This window comes from Pavona decussata, unplaced genomic scaffold (genome assembly GCF_977016875.1).
Source record: "Pavona decussata unplaced genomic scaffold, jaPavDecu1.1 SCAFFOLD_62, whole genome shotgun sequence".
Taxonomy (NCBI): Eukaryota; Metazoa; Cnidaria; class Anthozoa; order Scleractinia; family Agariciidae; genus Pavona; species Pavona decussata.
Window position 1 is genome coordinate 1,211,381 of NW_028145483.1, and position 22,644 is coordinate 1,234,024.

At 39.4% G+C, this 22,644-nt stretch overlaps 2 protein-coding genes and 1 long non-coding RNA gene across 3 annotated transcripts in view; 1 reads left to right on the forward strand and 2 right to left on the reverse strand.

Moving 5' to 3' along the window:
- LOC146478892 (uncharacterized) overlaps nucleotides 1-22,644 on the reverse strand; it is a 314,457-nt gene that overhangs the window by 173,736 nt on the left and 118,077 nt on the right. The window lies entirely within an intron of this gene.
- LOC146478900 (uncharacterized) overlaps nucleotides 1-22,644 on the forward strand; it is a 121,950-nt gene that overhangs the window by 36,532 nt on the left and 62,774 nt on the right. The window contains exon 4 of the mRNA XM_085111647.1: nucleotides 101-199. The gene's annotated coding sequence lies outside the window, so the exon portion shown is untranslated. The remainder of the gene's footprint in view (nucleotides 1-100; nucleotides 200-22,644) is intronic.
- Nucleotides 374-1,942, reverse strand: LOC146478903 (uncharacterized). Its single transcript, XM_085111639.1, has one exon. The coding sequence runs from the start codon at nucleotides 1,891-1,893 to the stop codon at nucleotides 868-870; it is 1,026 nt and encodes a 341-aa protein (XP_084967765.1). The 5' UTR covers nucleotides 1,894-1,942; the 3' UTR covers nucleotides 374-867.

The window sequence follows — 22,644 nt, forward strand, 5'->3', positions numbered from 1 at the left end:
GAGGTTTGGGTGTATAGCTTCAATTTCCTGCCTAGCATTGGTCCCTTCGCCTTAAAATAAACTGTAAATTAATCTGCCTACTTCTTTATTTCTTTCACAGAACTCGCGTGAGTCAAGTTAATCTTCAGATAGCACAGATAACTGTGAAAGGAGCTTATCTTTCGCGGGTCAAGCGCAATATCGCATTAGGAGAAACATGGTATGTTTTATCGCCTTGCTCTGTGCTCAAGCTTTTAGCAATTAACGACATTTTCAGAGCGAACATTTCTCTCGACGGGAAGCGTTGATGTCCTTCTGTGAAAGACAACCAAACAAGTGTTTAGATTTAAAACAATTAACGCAGAAAACAGTGTTTTCATTATCTCCAAAGAGGAGAGGTTTAAGCGTAACTATTTTATTCCATATCGTGTTCTTCATAGTTGAGAGTAATTTAACCAATTTCAAGCTTGATGTTGGTATTCTAAAAGTCGCGAATTTGCTTTAAAATTACAAACACAGCCAATGTTTAGAATTTTCCAATTAAGAAAAGATTTTATTCATGTGATAAAGAGAACAGGTTTTTGTTTACGGTCAGATAGTTACAAACAAGGCCGGTTTATTGGCGAAAGGATGACGAGCGTCTGAATTCTTCCATATCTTCATCAATCACTTCTAGCAAATCTGTCCATTCATTCAAGTAAATTTTAATTCACATTTTCTGCTTTTAGCTATCAACAATAATTTATTAATTTTCTGGAATCACTTGAGCTAGTTTGAATCGCCTTTTGTTGCCTTGTTTTTTATTAATTATTTTAATTAACTATTTTTGACCTTTTTAGAGGCATAATTAGCAAAACAGAATGAAAGTCAACTCGAACGAGCCGCATTTTAACTCAAAACAATGATCTCTTCGGGATCCTCTCTGTCCTGTAAATTTAAAAGTCTAGATCTCCGCCGTTCGTCTCTTTCAACTCTTTGCGTTCTTCTCACTGAGGAGTCAATACTTGAAGTATCGTCACCCAGTCTACTCGACGGATTCGACTGGATCACACTAGCGGATTCTTCAGTGTTCGATGGTGTGTGACCGACACCATTTTCAGTTACCTTTTCTTCTTGCTCACAACAGCTGTAGCGTACTTTGCTAAAATTTGCAACTATAACCAAGAAATTTTTAAACGCGAAAACTGAAGCCCCAGTTTTAAATTTGTAGTGAAGGACAAGGCGAATCGCTAAAAAGGGAAAATTAATGACAACTGCTTGCACGATGATGTAGACGGTATAAATCTTCACTAGCACTTCATTTGTCTCGTCTGTGTTCATGAGCGCTTCTCGTACCGGAATAGCGAAGTTGAATGTCAAAATAACCAAAGTCACGATTGCGAAAGCGCAAATGCAGTAGTGCACGTCATTGGGCAAGATGGCGGTCTTTAGTGGATCGATTACCGCATCCAAGAGATTTACAATGTCCAAGATATCCACAATAACCGGCCAGTTTAATTTCATATGCAGTTTAGGCTCGAACTCTTCAGCGTCAAGCAGCATGTAAACCAGCGCAGTAGCGGACAATGGATATTTCACGAATCCATGATCAAGTCCAGGCGATGAAACATCGATCTTGGTCATAAGCGTCCCGAGAATCCAACCCGAGTGAATGCTAAGAGGTATGATGTACAGGAACCACACACCCGAAGCAACCTCGCGCTGTCGACTGTTCATTTGTCCTCTCGCCCATAACATGATCGCCGGCGCGTAGGCAAACGTGAATGCTTGAAACGATGAGCTTTTGGCGTACAACACGAGGTAGTGGTTCAGCACCAGAATCTGGCAGAGTAAGACAATTAGAAACAGACACCTTCCAATCCATTTGAAGACCACTGAGCGGCTCAGATTGAAATTAAAATCATGTTTACACATTGTGCTGTTTGTATAGAACAGACAGAACAGTTTAACAAGATAAACAACGAAACGGTCCCAGGATTCTTTGCGGTGTAATTCCCTGGGCAGCTTCAAATAAAGTGACAATACGTTTTAATTTGAGGCGAAATGAAAGAGGAAGTTTTAAATTTAAAGGCCGAGTTTCACGGTCAAGCGCATGCGCGAGCAGACCGGCTCAAAAATAAATTGTACGGGTCGACACTAAATTCGATGCGAGCTTGTGGTGGAACAATCTGTTGAAATCGCGCCCGAATTTGGATCATCCGCTCTTCGTTCTTCACTTTTTATAATCTTTGTTTCCTGTTGTAAATATAAGTTCGATTTTTGTAAGGCTAAAAGTGTTTTAGCATCCGAAAACGACATTTTTGTTGATGGATCGGAAAGGAGACGTCGCGGCCGACCGGCGACGGGATGTTCTGTGGACTCTCTGGAAGCACAGAAGTTAAAGGGGACAGAGTGGAGTGGATGTAGAAATCCTGTGTGGTTAACAAGATACGTCCACCAAACGTGGAAAATTGGTAAAGAGATAAGTCTGTTTAAAATAGACAACGATTTCGCGGCACATCTGCTTTCGCCGAAAATGGCAAAGGTCACCAACTGGCTTTGGATGAACTCGCGAGGATTTTCTAGATTTCAATCGTACTGTTTGTTCATATGGAAGTCAACTGTCAAAAACGGAGACATCGACGGACAAACAGCATCAAACATCAGTGTTTTGCTTTGGATGGAAGAAATTGTACAACACTGAGACGCGAAGCGAATAAATATGAGATCAAATGTGCGAGATAGTTGTCGTCTATTAGCGGGCTCGAATAGCGGGCAGTAGAAAAAAAAATCCAAAAGATTTGCGGCAAACTACAAAATCTATTGTAAGGTATTCATTTATTTATAAAATTATGGTCATTGCGAATGGCAAACGCAGTTTTGATTTGCCACCATGGCAGAGTTTTCTCAAATGCATTCCAGCATCTCGGAAGGACGCTCAGTGTTGTTGTTACGGTCGCATCGCTTCTTGAAGCTTGCGGATTTCTCGTTCTTCGCCTTCTCGCTGGTCTAACAAAATCAGGCTATCGAGCGTACACACTATAGTAAGTTTATCACTGAATGCTGATGAAATACTGGATTTAAGAACGTAAGTTTGAGGGAGCTTCTCGGCTTTTCTAACCGCGCGTAATAAAAAAAGGTCGATGCCGCGAGATATCGACATTGTACTAAAATAAAACCGTATACGTTCGCAAAAGTTCTGGCATTTCTTGAATGTCATGGTTCATAAACGAAGCGGCGCTGCAAAAATCCCCATGTGTTTTACATGGACAACCTTTTTGTTTCTTTCTGAAACGTGACCGAAACACTGGCCGGTCAGTTTTATTTTTATGCCAGCAAGTTATAGCCGTATCCCGCCGGCGTTGTGTACTCGCTTCTAATTGGTCCAAAAACAATTTGTTTGACAGCGCTTACGTTATCGCTCGCACATGCGCCGAACCGTGAAACTCTCCCTTTAAATTTGAATTACCTGCCTTTTTTGATAATGTAACCACAATTTATTTTAGCAAAGCTTTCCAATACAGAAGCTGAAAGAATGTAGTGAACTGCCTGTTTATATGTCTGAACACATGGGAGGTTTCCATATAATTTATGAAAGCCACTGGCACATTTTTAACGGACTTTTCTGTTTGGGTAGCAACAAGCAGTAGCTCTTGCTCTCTTCCTCTTTCAGCAAAATACGGCGACTGGAGCTTTTCTTCTAGATATGCAGTTCAGTCAGAGTCACATGAATACGCTCCCACAACTAGCTAGCGCAAAGTTTGTTACTAACTGATGTGGGCCACTCCCTTTGGAAAAAATGAAAGTGCTAGCTCCGTTTAAGTTTAATACAAGAGCTTGTGGGCTAGTTTAAGTACGCTGGATACAGTCACAGATAATGTAACTACCAGATGAGTGAAAAACGTGGGCAGGGAAAACTGAAAGAAAGTTTAATATTCTTGGTTATCTGTCTACAAAAAGGCAATTGAGCCGAAATGTGGCACATAGTTTTAGGTTTAACCATCCGCAAAACTTCCATGCGGTAATAGTTTTCCTTTTGCATGAATCACGTGACGTGTCCATGTCCAGTGATCGTAGATTGTAAATGTTAGGTTCTTGAATTTTGAGAAATTGCTGACGGGTCTTCTAGAACTGATACTAACTTACATTGAAGCAATTATTCTTTCACGTTATTACACGGAAACCGTCTACTTCATCAACAAACGAAGAAGACAACAAATGAGGAAGAAATATGATATTATGCTTTAAGCCTGGTGACTAAATGACCTGTAGGAATATTTTTTTCGCAGTCAGTCAGGCCTGACAGGCATACTTGAATAACTTTTCGCTTCCCTCCGCGCGTCGCGTATCCTCGCGTGAACTGAGCAATTTCGCGCGCGCTCGCGAGGTCACTCGCCTTACTATCCCATATTAGTATAAATCTACTAGTGTTCTATCACGAATGCCGTTCTCTGATTGGCTACGCTACTCGCTATCTATTCTGTGATAGATAGTGAGTAGCGATTTTCAACAAAATGGCGCCCGCTTCTTCGCGTTTTCGAAGTGTCTGCGATGAGGAAATAGATAATTTACTTGTTTAGTTTTGAACGACTAGTAGATTTATACTAAAACAATTAGATTATTCGCTCTAGATTTCTATGCGTGATAGTTGATTCGGGCTTCGCCCTCATCAACTATCACGCGATAGAAATCTCGAGCTCATAATCTAATTGTTAAATATAGGGGACTGCTCGTAGTCTATTCCTCCATCGTCCCTTCTAGAAAAGTACCCTTAGCTTCTTGCCTAAGTCTTCGTTAAACTAAGGGATAACGTAAAGAATCTCAGAGGAGTAAACAAATTAGTTTTGCCTGAGGTTAAAACCACATGGCATGGATTGAAATCCACAGTGTATACTGCCTCCAAAGCTTGGAACTCTCTCTCAGACGAGTTTAGATCAATGACTAATATCAAATTATTTAGACAAGAAGTGCGCAAAATTTCATCTTTTGGATAACTCTTTCACTTAATTACATATGTATATATTATTTGCTTCTTTCTCGGCACATTAGCACGTATTTTGCTAGAGGCCAAAACAGCCTCAATCAGATCCGAGGGTAAATGGGTAAATAAAGTTTCATTTCATAACGTCACAAATTGTTTGTCTGACTGCAGGTGGGTTTTCAACTCAACCGATCCATGATATTTGGGTTGACGTTTTATGCATACTTAATTTTAAAAAAAAGACGAGAAAGATTTCAATTAGTTTAGTTCTGCTGTCAGCAATGAAAAATCGGTCGTTGTAAATGGTTTTTCAGAAGATAAGAATCTGGATAAATTTCGACATCGATCCACTTACAAACCGAGATGGACGTTTAGCAGTCTCGAGTGTGAATGCTATTCCACTTACAGACTGCAACATAGACGACAGTAATGGGATTTTAAACTCATAGCTTTTCATATAACACATTGAAAACTCTTTTCGGTATACTCAGGAGAGACCTTGAGCTCATCGGCTGAACTAAATTTAAAACCAAATGCAAGGCTGATCAGACAGCTAAAAAGGGTAATTTTATTGCCCAATATCTCGCTTAGACAAAACTAACCTTCTTCGCATTGCTGATCCCGGTCCGACACAAAGATCCGGCTTCACTTTGCTACTGTTTGTATAAGTGGTTCTTGTATTATTCAAGAACTAAATTTACCCGACAGCCGAAAAGTTGAACTTTCATTGTTTTCAGATCTTGTGTAGAGTCATATTAAGCGAAAACGTAGCGACTTAAATTTTAATAGTAGTAAGGTCTTATTGAAAAGGAAGTATCAGTGAGCTTAAAAGCGGGTATTGGGTAAAACTAATTTGATTATGCGTCGCAAACTATGCCAATATTGGGCTGTCAACTGTCGCCTGAGAACACTCTCAAAAATTAACTGATCATATCATTAGGCCTTTTTTTAAAGCTGGAAAATCTGTTGACATCTTGCAGTTCGAAATATTAATTATTCCATGCCATATACAATGCATAACTAGAAAACAACAACAACTACTACAACAATTAAAGTAAATCGTTGCAAAATGAAAAAGATACAGAACTGCCGGTTTACAAGATGCATCCATGGAAAAGATTAATTTCAATTCGGCTCGCCAAACAAATTAAAATGCCGCCATTAAAAACATCTTTAATTTGGGCAGTAGTTGTGCACGTCGCATAGGAACAGTAACTGTGCTAGCAAGTGTTTTCCTTACTGTGGAAGCAAAATGCTGCAGGAAAGAAAGTGCATATGAGCAGCCAGTTTATCTTCGTCCGCAAAAATTAAAATCTTGCGGGTGAACGCAAACAAGGAAACATTTTGAGGAGTGGTTGATATTCAGAACTCGCCATAATTGCTTCCGCATTCGACCTTTCCGACTCGTCTCAGACGTCTTAAATTTGACATCCTTACAAGTAAAACATACGATTTGATATCGGACTTATTGCAGTTTTCTGTCATATTTATGGCGATAATATTTACTTCCGCAGCCTATGGTTAATTGCCATTAATTTGCACCAATGGGAAACGGACAGGTCAAAACGTCGCCCCAGCAACTGTATTAATATGTACTTAGAGCGAAAATTTTCTCTTTACTTTGCAAGCAGAGGGAGAGCGAACAACATGCACTGTTAGACGCTCCGTGGATTAGAAATTAAGCCAAATATGAGAAACCTCTCAGTCGATGATGGAAACCAGGCTACATTTGAAGAGGAAGTCTGTACGTCATCCTTGGATCAAACACACGCAATGAGATTTATCGTTGCCTTGAATATCGCTTTATCAATTTCTGCATCTCTGGGGAACAGCCTTATCCTAGTTGCTCTTCACAAGGAATCTTCAATTCATCCGCCGTCAAAACTCTTGTACATTTGCCTGGCGATTACAGATCTTTGCGTTGGTGCAATTCTACAGCCTCTCCATGTTTTCCTCTTGATATCTTCAATGCAAGGACATCGTGAACAGTGTACTCGCATATTAATGACAACATATCTTATCGGCGTTGTTTTATTCGGGGTATCTCTCTCAACATTAACAGCAATAAGTGCTGATCGTCTTCTTGCGTTGTCATTAAGGCTGAGGTACAGACAGGTCGTAACTTTGAAGCGAAACCGCATAGCTGTGACCTTAATGTGGCTCTTGAACATCTTCGTTGCCTCGATGTATTTCTGGATACATTTTATTTTCCTGTGGTATGGCTATCTTTTGATATTAGTATGTTTTGTAATATCAACTTCCTCATACACGAAAATCTATTTAACTCTCCGCCATCATCAAACTCTAGCACAAAGCCGCGTTATCCAAGGTTCACGGCTGAACGGAGAGGGAATGCCTCTGAATATAACACGATACAGAAAAACAGTGTCAGCCGCTCTGTGGGTGCAGTTGACATTAGTGGCCTGTTATCTTCCATATGCTGTAGTTACGTCTTTGATAACAAGCTATGGATTATCTCCTTCCATCGTTCTTGCTGGAAGATTTGCATCAACTCTACTCTATTTAAACTCGACTTTGAATCCATTCCTTTATTGTTGGAAGATTAGAGAAGTAAGACAGGTAGTCAAAGACACAATCGGCCAGACGTGTTTTGTTTCTAGAGGTCACGTGTTCCCCACCACCAACACGACCACAATAGAGAGCACAAATCGCTAACTAAGATGCTGACACTTTCAGTTCACTGTAAACTGCATATATGATATAACGCAAATGAATTTCCTTGAACTTTTCTCTTACTAAGCTGAGATTTAAGGACAAAATTAGGCAAGGGTCCAAACCGCTTCAAAGAAAACATTGGATGACCGAACGCTGCGAAACATTTTCGTCAAAACAGACGAAATTTCGAGTCGAAGGGAAATATCGTAATTTCCCCAACTGCTCTAGCTTAATCGACATTGCGATTCAACGAAGTATATGTTTCAATACTGTGATCCTAAAATGCTCGGCGATTTGTTTGCATTACTTTCGCACAGAACAATAACAGAAACCACACAAAGGAGTAGAATTGAACCAAGCAATATTAAAGGTTTTAGTACCTAGAGTGCAAAACAGTCCTTGTTTTTAATTTTTGCTTTGGTATTCGAGGTCTTCCAACGAATTAAAGGTCTGTAGAGGGTGGAGAAATGGAGAGCCGTGACATTTCATGCAAAGAGAAGTTGCTACAAAATTCACTGGCGTTCCTTGGAGATCGCTCAGGAATTTTCCATCTGTTCGACCACTTTTCAAGCGTGGGTGCAGTTGTTTGTGCTATGTTTTGTTTGGGATTATATTTATGGTCATAACTATAATGCAATAACAATGATAACTGGAATAATAATGGGAATTTCAGTAGATTCCACACGGTGGCTCTTCTATCCGCTGTTTCCAGGTCGAATTGGAATTTGGAAATGTTGGTTTTTGTGGAGGGAGGAAAACCAGAGTAACCGGAGAAAAGCCCTTGGAGCAGGGACGAGAACCAACAATATACTCAATCCACATATGATGCCGAGTCCGGGAATCGAACCCGGACCACATTGGTGGAAGGCGAGTGCTCTCAACACTGCGCCGTCTCTGCTCCCCTAAAATGTTGGAATAAAATAACTTTGGACACGTAATTCTTTCCCTAATCTAAGGAAGCTCATCTTTAAACCATCCGAACGGTATTCTTTACTACTAGAAGAACAGCAACCGGCCGGCGAGGGAGTCCGTAGTAAAGGTGTTAAGCAGACAGTTGTTGTCAGTTCATTGGGTTAGATTCAGTAAATGTTTACTCATGTATATGTAAAAAAAAAAAGTATTATGGTTAACACCAATTTTTGATCCCATTCCAGTTTGCTTTGGAAATAATTGAACTACAGCCTGGGCAGAACTGTAGGTCGTCAGTTTCATTAAACCTTGGAGATGTTTCAAGCCTTCCAATAACGCTACATTGATAGAATGTTAGAAGAATTATGGAAAGAGAAACGTTATTGACACGAAAGAGTGCTTCTGCTAATATGGATGTGACAGTGAACAGGGTTCAGGACAGAAGACTTAATTTAACTGACAAAGAAACGCAGCTGTGTAAATGTAATGCAATATCTTACAAACACATACATCTCAGCGTGCCTTAAGCCAAACTATTATGACGCATTTTAACTTAGCTTATGGGAATTGTAATTTAAGAACAGCTGCCTAAGGGCAAAACCGAGAAAATATCGTTCAAACGGTGTAGAACTTAAGTCTTTTGTAGTTTTCTTTAAATTTCAAGGTCGCACGGGCGTATCACTGGGAGCGTTTTAATACTAGGTTAGCTTTCCCACAAGCGCCTAATATCTCGAGCGACAAGTGCGAAATCGTGCGATACTCACAGGTATACAGCTATTTCAATTATGACCGTAGTTGGAGAGTCGAACTTAAGCGACGAGACCGAAAAGTAGCATAGCCAACTGTAAATCCTTCCTATTCGGCTTTAATTGTTTTCCAAGGTTTTCAGTGCGACAGGATGGGACAAAATACCATATACATTTGCCTCAGTGATTAATGTACTTTAATTAGAACTCAGTCATAGCTGAAATTAATAAACTTGTTAAAAGTTTACCCATGACTGTTTTTCCTGCAATGCGATAAGCTCCTTTCGATATATTAAAATTCAGCTTGACAATGTGGCAAAGAGGAAACAAACAATGGAAACTGAATCATCATGTTTATTCATTTATGTTGTTTGTGTCCTTTGGACCTTGATATCAAGTTGAATTTCAATATTTCGAAAGGAGCCTATTAAAGGAATCGAGCTACAAACGCTCTCTTGTCCTCGTTTAAAATGGTGGAATACGGAACCGGGGCTAGAAACCTGGGATTAACCTGAATCAGGTTTGGAATGGTCATGATATAAAAGTGAGAATTACAATAATGAAAATGAACTGTCGGCAAAATATAATAATGGAAACAAAACAAACAAAAAACCCATTAATCTAGAGACAAATGCTTTGCAACCTTGGGGGTATGAGATGTCACTATACATGCTGCATACTAAGCTGGCAGGGCTTAATTCATTCTCAAAAACCCAAGCGCAAATGATCAGGGTGAAGAACAGTCGAAACGGGCGAGACAAATATTCGAAAATTTCTCCTCTTAACTTTTTATCGGTGCATTTTCTCTTGCCAAGACTATCTGTCCCCAGAACTAGTAGGCTTAAATCACGCTACAACATCCCAAAATTAAACTGCACAACAAGAGTGCTGGATTAAACGAGACTATTGGTTTTTTGTTCAACTTAGCCTTGTATAGTTTTCTTTAAGATTTGACCGCCGTTAATTTGCTTTGAAATTATATGTCAATAATACGATGCACATATTTCCTTTCTACCGATTATTAGGCAATCGGTAGATGTTTTTGAATTTAAAATGAAACATTGAAAATTGAAAGACCTCCTACAGTTTAGTTTAATCAGACTGAATCACGAGAAAAGTTTCAACAGACGATCAAAACAAGCCTTCTTGAAGCCGAACTTCAGCCAACAAAGCAGTAGCTGGTTTGTTAAATTCGCGTTCTATACAGTCCTAAAAATGGAGCATTTTACAGAAAATGGATATGGGTACTTCAATATCGCTTTTACCCAATTAACAATAAGCACATTACCAGCAAGTATTGCCATATTTCTACCAGCATTGAACTTTTGCCTAGCCATCAACACTTCCCTTGGAAATGTTCTGATCCTATAGTCGCTATTCACAAAGTATCTTCTCTTCATCTACCAAAACAACTGTTGTTTCGTTGCCTTGCAGTCACTGACCTTTGCGTCGTTCTAATTTCACAACCGCCCTACGCCACGTCGTTATTTTTGCGTTACCAAAAAGAAATAGACTGGAAAATTTCTTTCTACATAACCAAGGTAAATACGGGTTTAAGTTTTTTTCTGTGTGAATTATCGATTTTTGTATCGACCGCCATAAGCGTGGACAGGCTTCTCGCATTCATTCTGGGGCTAAGATACAGAAAAGTTGTAACATTAAGGCGAATCCGTGTGCAAATCCTTTTTTTTTTTTTGGTTTGTTGGTACTTCGTCCGAATTAGTATTCTTTTTCTGGAGCTTTCGTATTGCTTTGAGAATAGCTTTAGTTTTTGTAATTCTCTGTCTTGTAATTTCAATTTTCTCTTACACGAAGGTCTACTTTCGGCTACGACAACACCAAGCTCAAGTCCAAAACAACTTACATGGTCACCAAGAACAAGGTCAACCGAATGGAGAACGGCCTTTCAACATAGCAAAGTACAAGAAGATAGTGTTTAGCATAGCGTGGGTCCAGTTTGCGTTAGTCGCTTGTTATGTTTCCTTTGGTATTACCGTTGCACTAACCAACCCAAGCAGTGCATGGAGCACAGTTCGTCTGGTAGCTTGGTTTGCTGTAATTACTCTAATGTACTTAAACTCTTCTCTAAACCCATTCCTCTACTGCTGGAAAATCGGGGAAGTGAGACAAGCGGTGAAGGACACAATCAAACAGATTTGTTGTTTATCAGCTTAAGATTTTAAAGATTTCCATATGAGCGCAAAAGGAAAAGCACCAAAGCTCACGCATTTTGAATTTAAACTTGTCTTTAAATCCCTTTCTCTACAACTGGACAAATCTATAAGGTAAGAAAAGTCGTGAGGGACAAAATTCAACCAGTTTTGCTGTTCATCATTTTAGTGTGGCTGGTACCAGATTTCAGTTTTTGACAGTTTATGACTTGGAAAGAATAGGACAAAAAGATAACCCAAGGCCATTGTAACACTTTTGTAGGGTTGAGTTATATAATTAATTACATCCATTTTGAAATCACTGGTGATCCTTGGAATCTGATTGATCCAAAATGGTGCAATTTATTTCCAAATTGCACCATTTTGGACTCTAAATGGCATCATTTTTGAATTCGATGTACAGTACTCGTATAAATGGAATTAAACTGGCAATATTGAACTTGAAGTTTGCACTGTGTTCGCTTTGTTTTTAGAGCTTAAATTTCCTAGAATTTTCTAAAATTTTTGTGCAATTTTTTTTTTCGGATTTTTTAAATATAACATATTCTGGGTGGGGGAGGCTGAAATCTTTTATTTAGACACTTTTTTGGGCAATATTGGGGGATTTCAAAATGGATGTAATTAAGTAGTAATTGAACTGAGTGGAGTGCAATTTGGTCTGAAATCATACGCGTGATTTCAAAACCAAACGAGCGCGATACAGACCATATTGCACTCCACTCAGTTCAATTACCAATATTTATAGTTGTCCATGGCAACGTTTTCAAAGGATTATTCAGACCGACTTTTTAGCTTGGGGCACTGATAATTAAAAAATTAACCCGGTGAGCCCCTGTTTTTTTGTTTTAGTAGTAGCATTTGGCATATGAAAAGGAAAATGCGCAATGATTTGAAAAAAATTCTACGGAACGGAATTTTTTAAATTGAGTAAAAAGACAATTTTTACGCTGTGAAAATCTCCTTCCGTATAATTTTTTTTTTCTGATGCTTCCTCTCAATAATAATATCATATTGAAACAATAAAAAGAGGGGGTCACCGGACTTGTTTTTATGTAAAAGCCTTCGTGTGTTTAGTAATTCCCACTGGCGTCTTCGCGCTTTCAAAATCTGGATTCTATAAGATCAACAGTTGCTCATGATCTGTTCTGGCTACCGCTGACTATTGCGTGTTATCATGCGGGCAACTACTATTTAGACAGTTTTGGAGTCAGTTGATCTGCTGTTTTCAGTTGTTTACTGCTTAGAAGATTACTTAGTGGACGTTACAGCCTCCTGGACTCACCTTGAAGGATTTCCTCACAACGTCTGGCTACATTAGACATGTTTTTGCCAAATAGCATCAAGCGAAAGTTTGAAATGGACCAAAATGCTTGCAGAACACGTGTCAGTTGGTGTTTCAGAATGTTCATATTGCGAGACTTCAAAATTGTACAAATGCTGAGCATTTTTGTTTTCATTTCAGTCTTCATTTTCTCGGGCATTTGTCCTTATTCTTGGCGATTGTTTTCGTCGAAGTGTACAACAATGGCGGCCAACATTCTCTTCGTCCGCGTGACTCGCGGTGTTCTCGTTGATGAAGTCGTCGGTGGATTAGGCAGGATGGCGAGCAGTGTCAGTTACAAAATGTTATGTAAAGTTTGTGAAGTTCGTCGTAAGAGTGGCCGTTGAGCACAAAAAATACAAACTATAGAATGTGGCCAAGACGATCAAGGGAGCGATAAATTGTGGTAGTGTGTTGGTTCTTCATTTTATGTCCTTGAAGCTCCGTCACGATCGATTGCAGTTTTGCCTGTCAAACTTAACTTCAAACACCAGAAACAATTTTTCTTGAACATAAGGAATTGACTAAGGTCCTACTAGTAGATACAGTCTCGGATATACGTGAATTTCGTTTAAAACAGGACAAAAGTAAGCAGGACAGCGTGGACAGGCTTCTCGCACTCTTCTTGTACTTTACTATGTTCAATGGCCGTTCTCCATTCGGTTGACCTTGTTCTTGGTGACCATGTAAGTTGTTTTGGACTTGAGCTTGGTGTTGTCGTAGCCGAAAGTAGATCTTCGTGGATATGGGGACGCGCGCCGGCCGCCATATTTGTTTTGATTATCGCGTGTCTCTCGCGCGTGACGCACGATAGTCAGACGTGCTCCCCGCGCGAGGAAACTGGTACCAGCCACCTCAAGACGTTAAAGACTTTAAAATACGTAATAAAGCTCACGCATTTTGAATTTAAACTTATCTTTGATTCCGGCTCTACATACAACTGGAAAAATATATGAAGTAAGACAAGCGCCTAATATCTCAAGCGACAAGTGCGAGATCGCGCGATACTCACAGGCATACAGCTATTTCAATTAATTAATAATGAACGTTGTCGGAGAGTCGAGCTTATAAGCCACGAGACCGAAAAGTAGTATGGGTAACTGTAAATCCCGTTAATTCGGCTTTAATTTTGTCCAATGTTTTCAGTTTGATAGGATGGGACAAAATATGCATTTAACAGTTGCCTCAGTGATATGGGCTATATAGGTATGTGCGGCCCCAAAGGGTATGGTTTTTCAGCCGTTTTGGTCATAGATAGGGTATTGATTTTGCCGTCATTTTGGTAATAAATAGGGTATCGATTTTTGCACTCTAGTCTTGAATTAGTTTTTTATTTATTTTTTTTTTTAGAAGAGGCTACTTCTTCATTATGATTTATTATTGTTTTGTTCGTATAGATAGTATATTAGTCACCATAAGGTAAGGATGTATTCTGTAGTTATGACGGCACATTATGCAACCCGCGTTATAGTGTGGAATTCTGAGCTCGAAACTTTGCACATACAGTCTTGTAACCTACCAAATAAAAGTAGATAAACATTGCCTTTAACATTGGTCTGAACTAGGAAAGTAATTGTCGGGCAGGTCTAAAACAGGGTATTGATTTAAGGGTCAGGTCATAAATAGGGTATCAAATTTTTGGTCAGGTCATAAAAAGGGTAGGGAATATCGCAGATTTTGGTCATAAATAGGGTAAGGGTTTTGAGAAGCGTAACTGATGATTTTGAACGAATCAAGCTACAAACACCCTCTGGTCCTTGTTTAATCCCTTTAATTTGGCTTTAATTGTCTTAATTTTGTCCAAGGTTTTCAGTTCGATAGGATGGGACAAAATATACCATCAACAGTTGTCTCAGTGATTAATGATATTTAATTAGGAGTCAGCCATGAGTGTAACTGATAATTTTTTTAATAGATTACCAATGACTGTTTTCCTGCAATGCAATGAAAGGAATCGAGCAACAAACATTTCTTGTCCTCGTTTGAAAATGTGGAATACGGACTGGGGACAAGAATCCTGGAATTAACGGGAATTAGGTTCGGAATGGCCATGGCATAAAAACGAGAATAACAATAATGAAAATGGAACTATCCACAAAAAATAATAATGGAAATAAAACAAACAAAAAACCCATTAATCTAGAGGCAAATGCTTTGCAACCTTGGGGGTATGAGATGCCACTTAACATGCTGCGTAATAATATTTTATTATACTAAGCTGTCAGGACTTAATTCATTCTCAAAAACCCAAACGCAAATAATCGGGGTGAAGAACAGTCGAAACGGGCGGACAAATCTTCGAAAATTTCTCCTCTTAACTTTTTATCGGTGCATTTTCTCTTGCCAAGACTATCTGTCCCCAGAACTAGTAGGCTTAAATCACGCTACAACATCCCAAAATTAAACTGCACAACAAGAGTGCTGGATTAAACGAGACTATTGATTTTTTGTTCAACTTAGCCTTGTATAGTTTTCTTTAAGATTTGACCGCCGTTAATTTGCTTTGAAATTATATGTCAATAATACGATGCACATATTTCCTTTCTACCGATTTGTAGGCAATCGGTAGATGTTTTTGAATTTAAAATGAAACATTGAAAATTGAAAGACCTCCTACAGTTTAGTTTAATCAGTGTCAATAATACAGTGCACCAATTTCTTTCTTTCGATTAGTAGGTAAGGAGTAGATGTCATGCATTGTGTACTTAAAATGAGAAAAATTGAAAGACCTCCGACAGTTTAGTTTAATCAGACTGAATCACGAGAAAAGTTTCAACAGACGATCAAAACAACCTTTCTTGAAGCCAAACTTCAGCCAACAAAGCAGCAGCTGGTTTGTTAAATTCGCGTTCTGTACAGTCCTAAAAATGGAGAATTTTACTGAACATGAATATGGGGACTTCAGCATTGCTTTTACCCAATTAACAATAAGCACGTTACCAGCAAGTATTGCCATATTTCTACCAGCATTGAACGTTTGCCTAGCCATCACCACTTCCCTGGGAAATGCTCTGATCCTAGTTGCTCTTCACAAAGTATCTTCTCTTCATCCACCAACAAAACTATTGTTTCGTTGCCTTGCAGTCACTGACCTTTGTGTCGGTCTAATTTCACAACCGCTCTACGCCACGTTGTTATTTTTGCGTTACCAAGAAGAAAAAAACCGGAAATTGTTTTTCTACGTAGCCAAGTTATATACGGGTTTGAATTTTTTTCTGTGTGGATTATCGATTTTTGTATCGACCGCCATTAGCGTGGACAGGCTTCTCGCACTCATTCTGGGGCTAAGCTATAGACAAGTTGTAACATTAAGGCGAATCCGTGTGCTAATCATTTGTTTTTGGTTTGTTATTACTTCGTCCGAATTCGTGTTCTTTTTCTGGAGCTTTCGTATTACTATGAAGATAGCTTTAGTTTTTGTTATTCTCTGTCTCGTAATTTCAATTTTCTCTTACACGAAGATCTACTTTCGGCTACGACAACACCAAGCTCAAGTCCAAAACAAATTACATGGTCACCAAGAACAAGGTCAACCGAATGGAGAACGGCCATTGAACATAGCAAAGTACAAGAAGACAGTGTTTAGCATAGCGTGGGTACAGTTTGCGTTAGTCGCTTGCTATGTTCCCTTTGGTATTACCGTTGCACTAACCAACCCAAACAGTGCATGGAGCACAGTTCGTCTGGTAGCTTGGTTTTCTTCAGTTACTCTGATGTACTTAAACTCTTCTCTAAACCCATTCCTCTACTGCTGGAAAATCAGGGAAGTGAGGCAAGCGGTGAAGGACACAATCAAACAGATTTGTTGTTTATCAGCTTAAAGTGCCCCTAACCCTTCAATTTGTTTTCTCGTGGTAGATTTCCATATCTTTCAAGAACTCATTTTCGAAAAAATTTTTGAGAAATATTGAATCCTTTTTATTTTACGAGCGCTAAAAGTTACTGAAATTTTTAAATTTTTGCGCCCTTTAAGCCCCGCTGGACAAATTTTTCTCTCGTGGGCTCATTAGGAACGAGCCAATAAGAAGCGTCCGATATTTGACACTTTCTTAGCTGTGACGTAAGAAAAGGACACCAGAAGGATTCAGAAGGAATCTTATGCATGCTGATTCCTTTCTCTACATTTCGAGAGTTGCTGCATCCAAAAACCACACATTTTCCAACCATTTTCTCTGTTTACAATTGAAGCATTACCGCGAATCTTCGGATATTTTTGCACGATGTCCTTTTCTTACGTCACGCTCCACATTTGGCCGAGTGGGGGACTAATGCGAACGATAGGTGAAAATATCGACAAGACTGCCTTCACTTCTAGCGCTCGTAAAAAAAAAAGGATTCAATATTTCTCAAAATTTTTTTCGAAAATGAGTTCTTGAAAGATATGGAAATCTACCAAAAGAAAACAAATTGAAGGGTTAGGGGCACTTTAAGATTTTAAAGATTTCCATATAAGCGCAAAAGGAAACGTACTAAAGCTAACGCATTTTGAATTTAAACTCGTCTTTAAATCTGTTTCTCTACAACTAGAAAAATCTATAAGGTAAGAAAAGCAGTGAAGAACAAAATCAGCTTGAGATTTTAAAGATTTAAAGATAATTAATAAAGCTCACAGAGTTACCTACGGATCTGAGACCTGGAATCTTACCAAACAACAAACCTTGAAACGAAGAACTATGCAGAGAGCCCATGGGGATCATATTGAACATCACATGGCGAGATCGTAAAACAGCGCTATGGATACGTGGAAAAAACAAAGTACGAGATATCATAGAAATGATAAGCAAACTCAAATGGAATTGGGCTGGTCATGTATCGAGAAGATCAGATAACCGTTGTTCAACCTGCATTAGGTTCAGGACTCCCCGGGGACACACAAGGAAGACCAACGACGAGATGGAAGGATACCCTAGATACTTTCCTAAAGCACTGACACCGTGTCGCGCAAAATGTGGTCCAGTGGAGGTCAATAGGGGAGGCTTACGTCCAACTACGGACATTTAGCGGCTGAAACGGAACAGAAAACAGAAAAAATGAAGCTGGCGCATTTTGAATTGAAACTTACATTTGATTCTGGCTCTATATACAACTGTAAAAATCTACGAAGTAAGACAAGGGCCCAATATCTCAAGCGACAAGAGCGAAATAGAACGATACTCACAGGCATACAGCTATTTCAATTATTTATAAACGTGCGTTGTCGGAAAGTCGAGCTTAAGCGACGAGACCGAAAAGTAGTATGGGTAGCTGTAAATCCTTTTATTTCGCCTTTAATTTTGTCCCAGGTTTTCAGCTCGATAGGATGGATCAAAATATACATTCAACAGTTGCCTCAGTGATTATAGGTGTAACTGATAAATTTTTTTAATAGATTGCCCAACGACTGTTTTTTTGCATGCAATGCAATTCAAAGAATCGAGCTACAAAAGCCTCTAACTGGTCCTAATGGTGTAATACGGATTGGGGACCGGAATCCTGGGATTAGCCGAAATCAAGCTCGGAATGCCCATGATATAAAAATGAGAATAACAATAATTTTATTTATTTATTTATTTATTTCATTTAATTCAATATTTATCCAGGGGCATCCAATTTAGAAGAGCTAGTTTAAATGGAGCCCTGACACAGTACAGGAAAAAACATTGAAATATAAAAAAAAACTGGACAAATAATTAAGTTATAAATGCAGCATGTACCGCAGGCGTTATTGAGTGCCATCTTAAAAGATGGCACTTAAGTTTAGTTTTAAACTCACTGAACGCCTCTACCTGTCCGGCTAATGGTTCTCGGGATGGTGTTGTAAGTTCGAGCGCCGTTTATTCTGAAGCTCCCCTGAAAATGAAATTGAAAAGAACTGAACAAAACTGTTAATGGAAGCAAAACAATAAAAACATTAGGCAAATGCTTTGGAACTTTGGCTGTATGGGATGCCACTTAGCATGCGGCATCATTAAGACTAAGGCCCGATTCATACGTCGAACTTTACATGAGCCGAACCTAATCATTTGGTTCGACGCATGTAAAGATCGACGTATGAATCAGTTAGGATCGACAGATTTGTATTTGGGTCGACCCGCCGTTCTATTCGACTGCGCCAGTCGAATATGACGGCAAAAGTTCGACTTCGATTCAGACGTCGAACTTTTCATGTGCCGAACCAAATGCATACGTTACGTATAAATTATATAAATTATATCTATCCCAGAGGTCTGTGCTTTCCATCGACTTGACACGTGCGCAAAGGACTTCATTCTGAACAAGATGGCGGGAAAAGAGGAATGTGCTTGTTCCTCTTGTTTCGAAACAACTGAATATACTTGTCTGAGATGCAAAAGGTTAAAAAAAAAAGAATATATTCTTGAAGTGCATACGCACTTCAAACCGACAGAAACTTTCCAATACAGGCTATATCAAAGGCGAAGCGTGAAGACTTCTCAGAACAAAATCTTCAAAAACAACATTTGAAGAAAACATTACTCTATTCAAACAGAGATTACGCAACAGAGGTTACCTCGGTAACCTTATAAATAAAACTCTTTTAGAAGTCAACCTCCGCGAAAGAATGTCAGCACTTCAAAACAAACTCAAAACCCGTTTGTCATGGAATACCGCCCTTCTGTGCCTAACCTAAAACAATTCAGATGAGTAAATACAGGAGCCATAATCAGGGATGGAGACCGTAAGCGTGGGGTCCACACGTCCCATGAGTTGTACCAAAAAACATCTATTTTAGGAAAAAATTGCGCCCCCTCCCCCCTCACGTCATAAACCCGCGTGAATACACGCAAATTTGCGTGGGACTACTACCTTATATATGCATGACAAGGAAAGCAGCTGAGAAAAAATTCACTAAAGATAAAAAAGTCCTTACCTGTCTTAGTATAAGTCCGTAGAGTGGAAGCTTTTTTCGTTCATTCAACAGTAGCAACGCACGCAGCGGCACCGTTTTGGCGCCTTTTTGACTTAACTGTGAGAGTCATGTGATCAATAGGCCGCTTATTCCAACTTTTCCGTCTTCTTTCAATTGTTACCTTTTCTTTGTGAGAGTCTAATTCCTTAAATGTAGGCACTGAAGAGATATTCTTTGGCAGAGTTTTAAAATTTGGACGCCATTTTGAACGGGTAGAAAAAAGTTTCAATTTATCCACGCGCGATCCTCAGGTCGTTTACACGCGTGCGCGCACGCACGTATGGCGCAATTTTTTTCTTAAAATAGATTTTTTGGTACAACACATGGGGACATGCCCAGAAGTCAAAATGGCATCCCGTTACGGTCTCGATCCCTGATTATGGCTCCTGGTAAATGACACTTGATAGAAAATCAGCCTCTGCTAAGGAAGATCTACAAAGCGGACCCTTCCTTACTTTCGTACAGAAAAGGGAGATCTTTGAAAGACGTAGTCGTAGGAGCAAATTAGCTTTGAAGGTCATATTCTTCCTATCTCGACCAGTAGGAGCCCTGTTTGGCCTATCTTTATTATTTTACCAAACAAGCCCTTCCTTGTCAGAATTCATCTTTCCCGCCATTTTGAATCTTGTTGAGTAAAAACAATAGCCGCTGACCACGAAAATCTACTTTCTCACTTTAGCTTTAATTAAGTTCGACTTCAGTTAGGTTCGACGTCTGAATCAACTGCCGAACTTAATTATTTGGGTCGACCTTAATAGGTATTAGGTTCGGCTCATGTAAAGTTCGACGTATGAACCGGGCCTTAAGGCGACAGGATTAGCTCCTAATTCATTCTAAAAAACCCAAGTGAAATGATCAAGGTAAAAACGGTCGAAAAGGGCAGGAAAAATCTTCGAAGATTTCTCCTCTTAACTTTTCCTTGGTGCATTTTCCCCGGGCCAAGAAGGCTGAAATCACGCTACAACATCCCAAAATTAAAATGCACAACAATTATATGTCAATACGTTTTAATTTGAGGCGAAATGAAAGAAGAAGTTTTAAATTTAAATTTGAATTACCTGCCTTTTTTGATAATGTAACTACAATTTATTTTAGCAAAGCTTTCCAATACAGAAGCTGAAAGAATGACTGTATATAGTGAACTGCCTGTTTATATGTCTGAACACATGGGAGGTTTCCATATAATTTATGAAAGCCACTGACACATTTTTAACGGACTTTTCTGTTTGGGTAACAACAAGCAGTAGCTCTTGCTCTCTTCCTTTTTCAGCAAAATACGGCGACTGGAGCTTTTCTTCTAGATATGCAGTTCAGTCAGAGTCACATGAATACGCTCCCACAACTAGCTAGCGCAAAGTTTGTTACTCACTGATGTGGGCCACTCCCTGTGGAAAAAATGAAAGTGCTAGCTCCGTTTAAGTTTAATACAAGAGCTTGTAGGCTACAATCGTGGACAAAACGGTTAAGAAAACGTACCCTTCCAAGCGTTTTGACAAGTAAACAATCGAACAACCATATTTTCCCCGCCCCCCTCCCCCCAACTCAATGTTGTTTGGTGGGTCACGAACAGTTTCACGGCAATCAGCATTTCCCAAATCAACATTGTATAGGGGGAGGGGGGAGGGAGAAGGAACTTGTAGAAATTCGAGGGGAGGAATAGGAAATAATTGTTTTTGGTAGGCCGCGTTCAGATTTCTTAACGAGAATTGTCCACGATTGTAAAACAGACAAATTGTTTAAAAACAGAGATCTAACCCTGCACAGAAACCCAGTCGGGTGATATGTAATTGGACATTGGGTACTAATTAACGTCCAGGAATATTGCCGTTAATTGGTTCTAATTCGCGGAGATAATGGTTGTAATTAATTTGTAACGCAAAGAGATGCATTATCTCATCACCTCGCCAGTTATACAATGGTTTTTACGGGCGCCATTGACTCGCAAAGAAAGGCGTATATTGCATATTTGGCGCGGCAGAAGATATTACCAGCCGTAGAGATACTGAAACAATGCAACATTTCACTTGCATCGGTATACAGAATTCAAGACGAGTTCATATCCGTGAAACAGACCGGTCCCGTTTATACGCGCAGGAGGACCTCCGAGCAAGTTGTGCGCGCGTGACCAGAGAAAAATTATTCGCTGTTTGCGAGCGCTACGAAAAGAGGAAGGACATTTTTCTTCCAGTAGGATTAAGGAGCGGGCTGGTCTAAAGCCTAATGAAGTAAGCAGCAGGACCGTTTGGCGTTTTCTGCACAAGGAAGGCTACCACTACCTGCAGGCGCGTAAAAAAGGCTTGATGTCCGAGGATGACATGCGTCAACGTGTTCACTTTGCAAAGAACATAAAAAATAACCACTCTCGGGATATTTGGTGCAATACGGTTGCTTTCTATTTGGATGGTGTCAGTTTCTATTATAAAAGAAATCTGGCGGATCAAGCTAGAACGCCACAAGGGAGAGTATGGAGGAGAGCGTGCGAAGGGCTTATTCAGGGATGCACAGCTAAAGGATGCAAAGAGGGGAGTGGAGGTCGCGTTTTAAGATTAATGGTGGCCATTAGTTACGGTAAAGGAGTAATTGAGTGTCATGCATATGATAATCTGGACAGCCGTTCATTTGCCTCTTTTGTTAATGAAAAATTTGATTCTATGTTTGCAAGAGCAGACAAGAATGGTTCTCGCATGTTTGTACAACTCAACGCACCGAACCAGAATTCTGCTCTTGTTAGAAGAGTACTTAAAATAAAAAGGGCAAAACAATTATGTATTCCGCCTCGCAGCCGTGACATAGATGCTATCGAGAATTTCTTTAATCTTGTTTAAAAAAAGCTGAGAAAACAGGCTGTAGAATTAAACATTACGCGTGAGACATTCGATGAATTTTCATCACGTGTAATTAGAACAATGTACAACTTTCCATCAGAGGTAATCGACAAGATTATAGACACTATGGTTGGCCGTATGGATGCCATT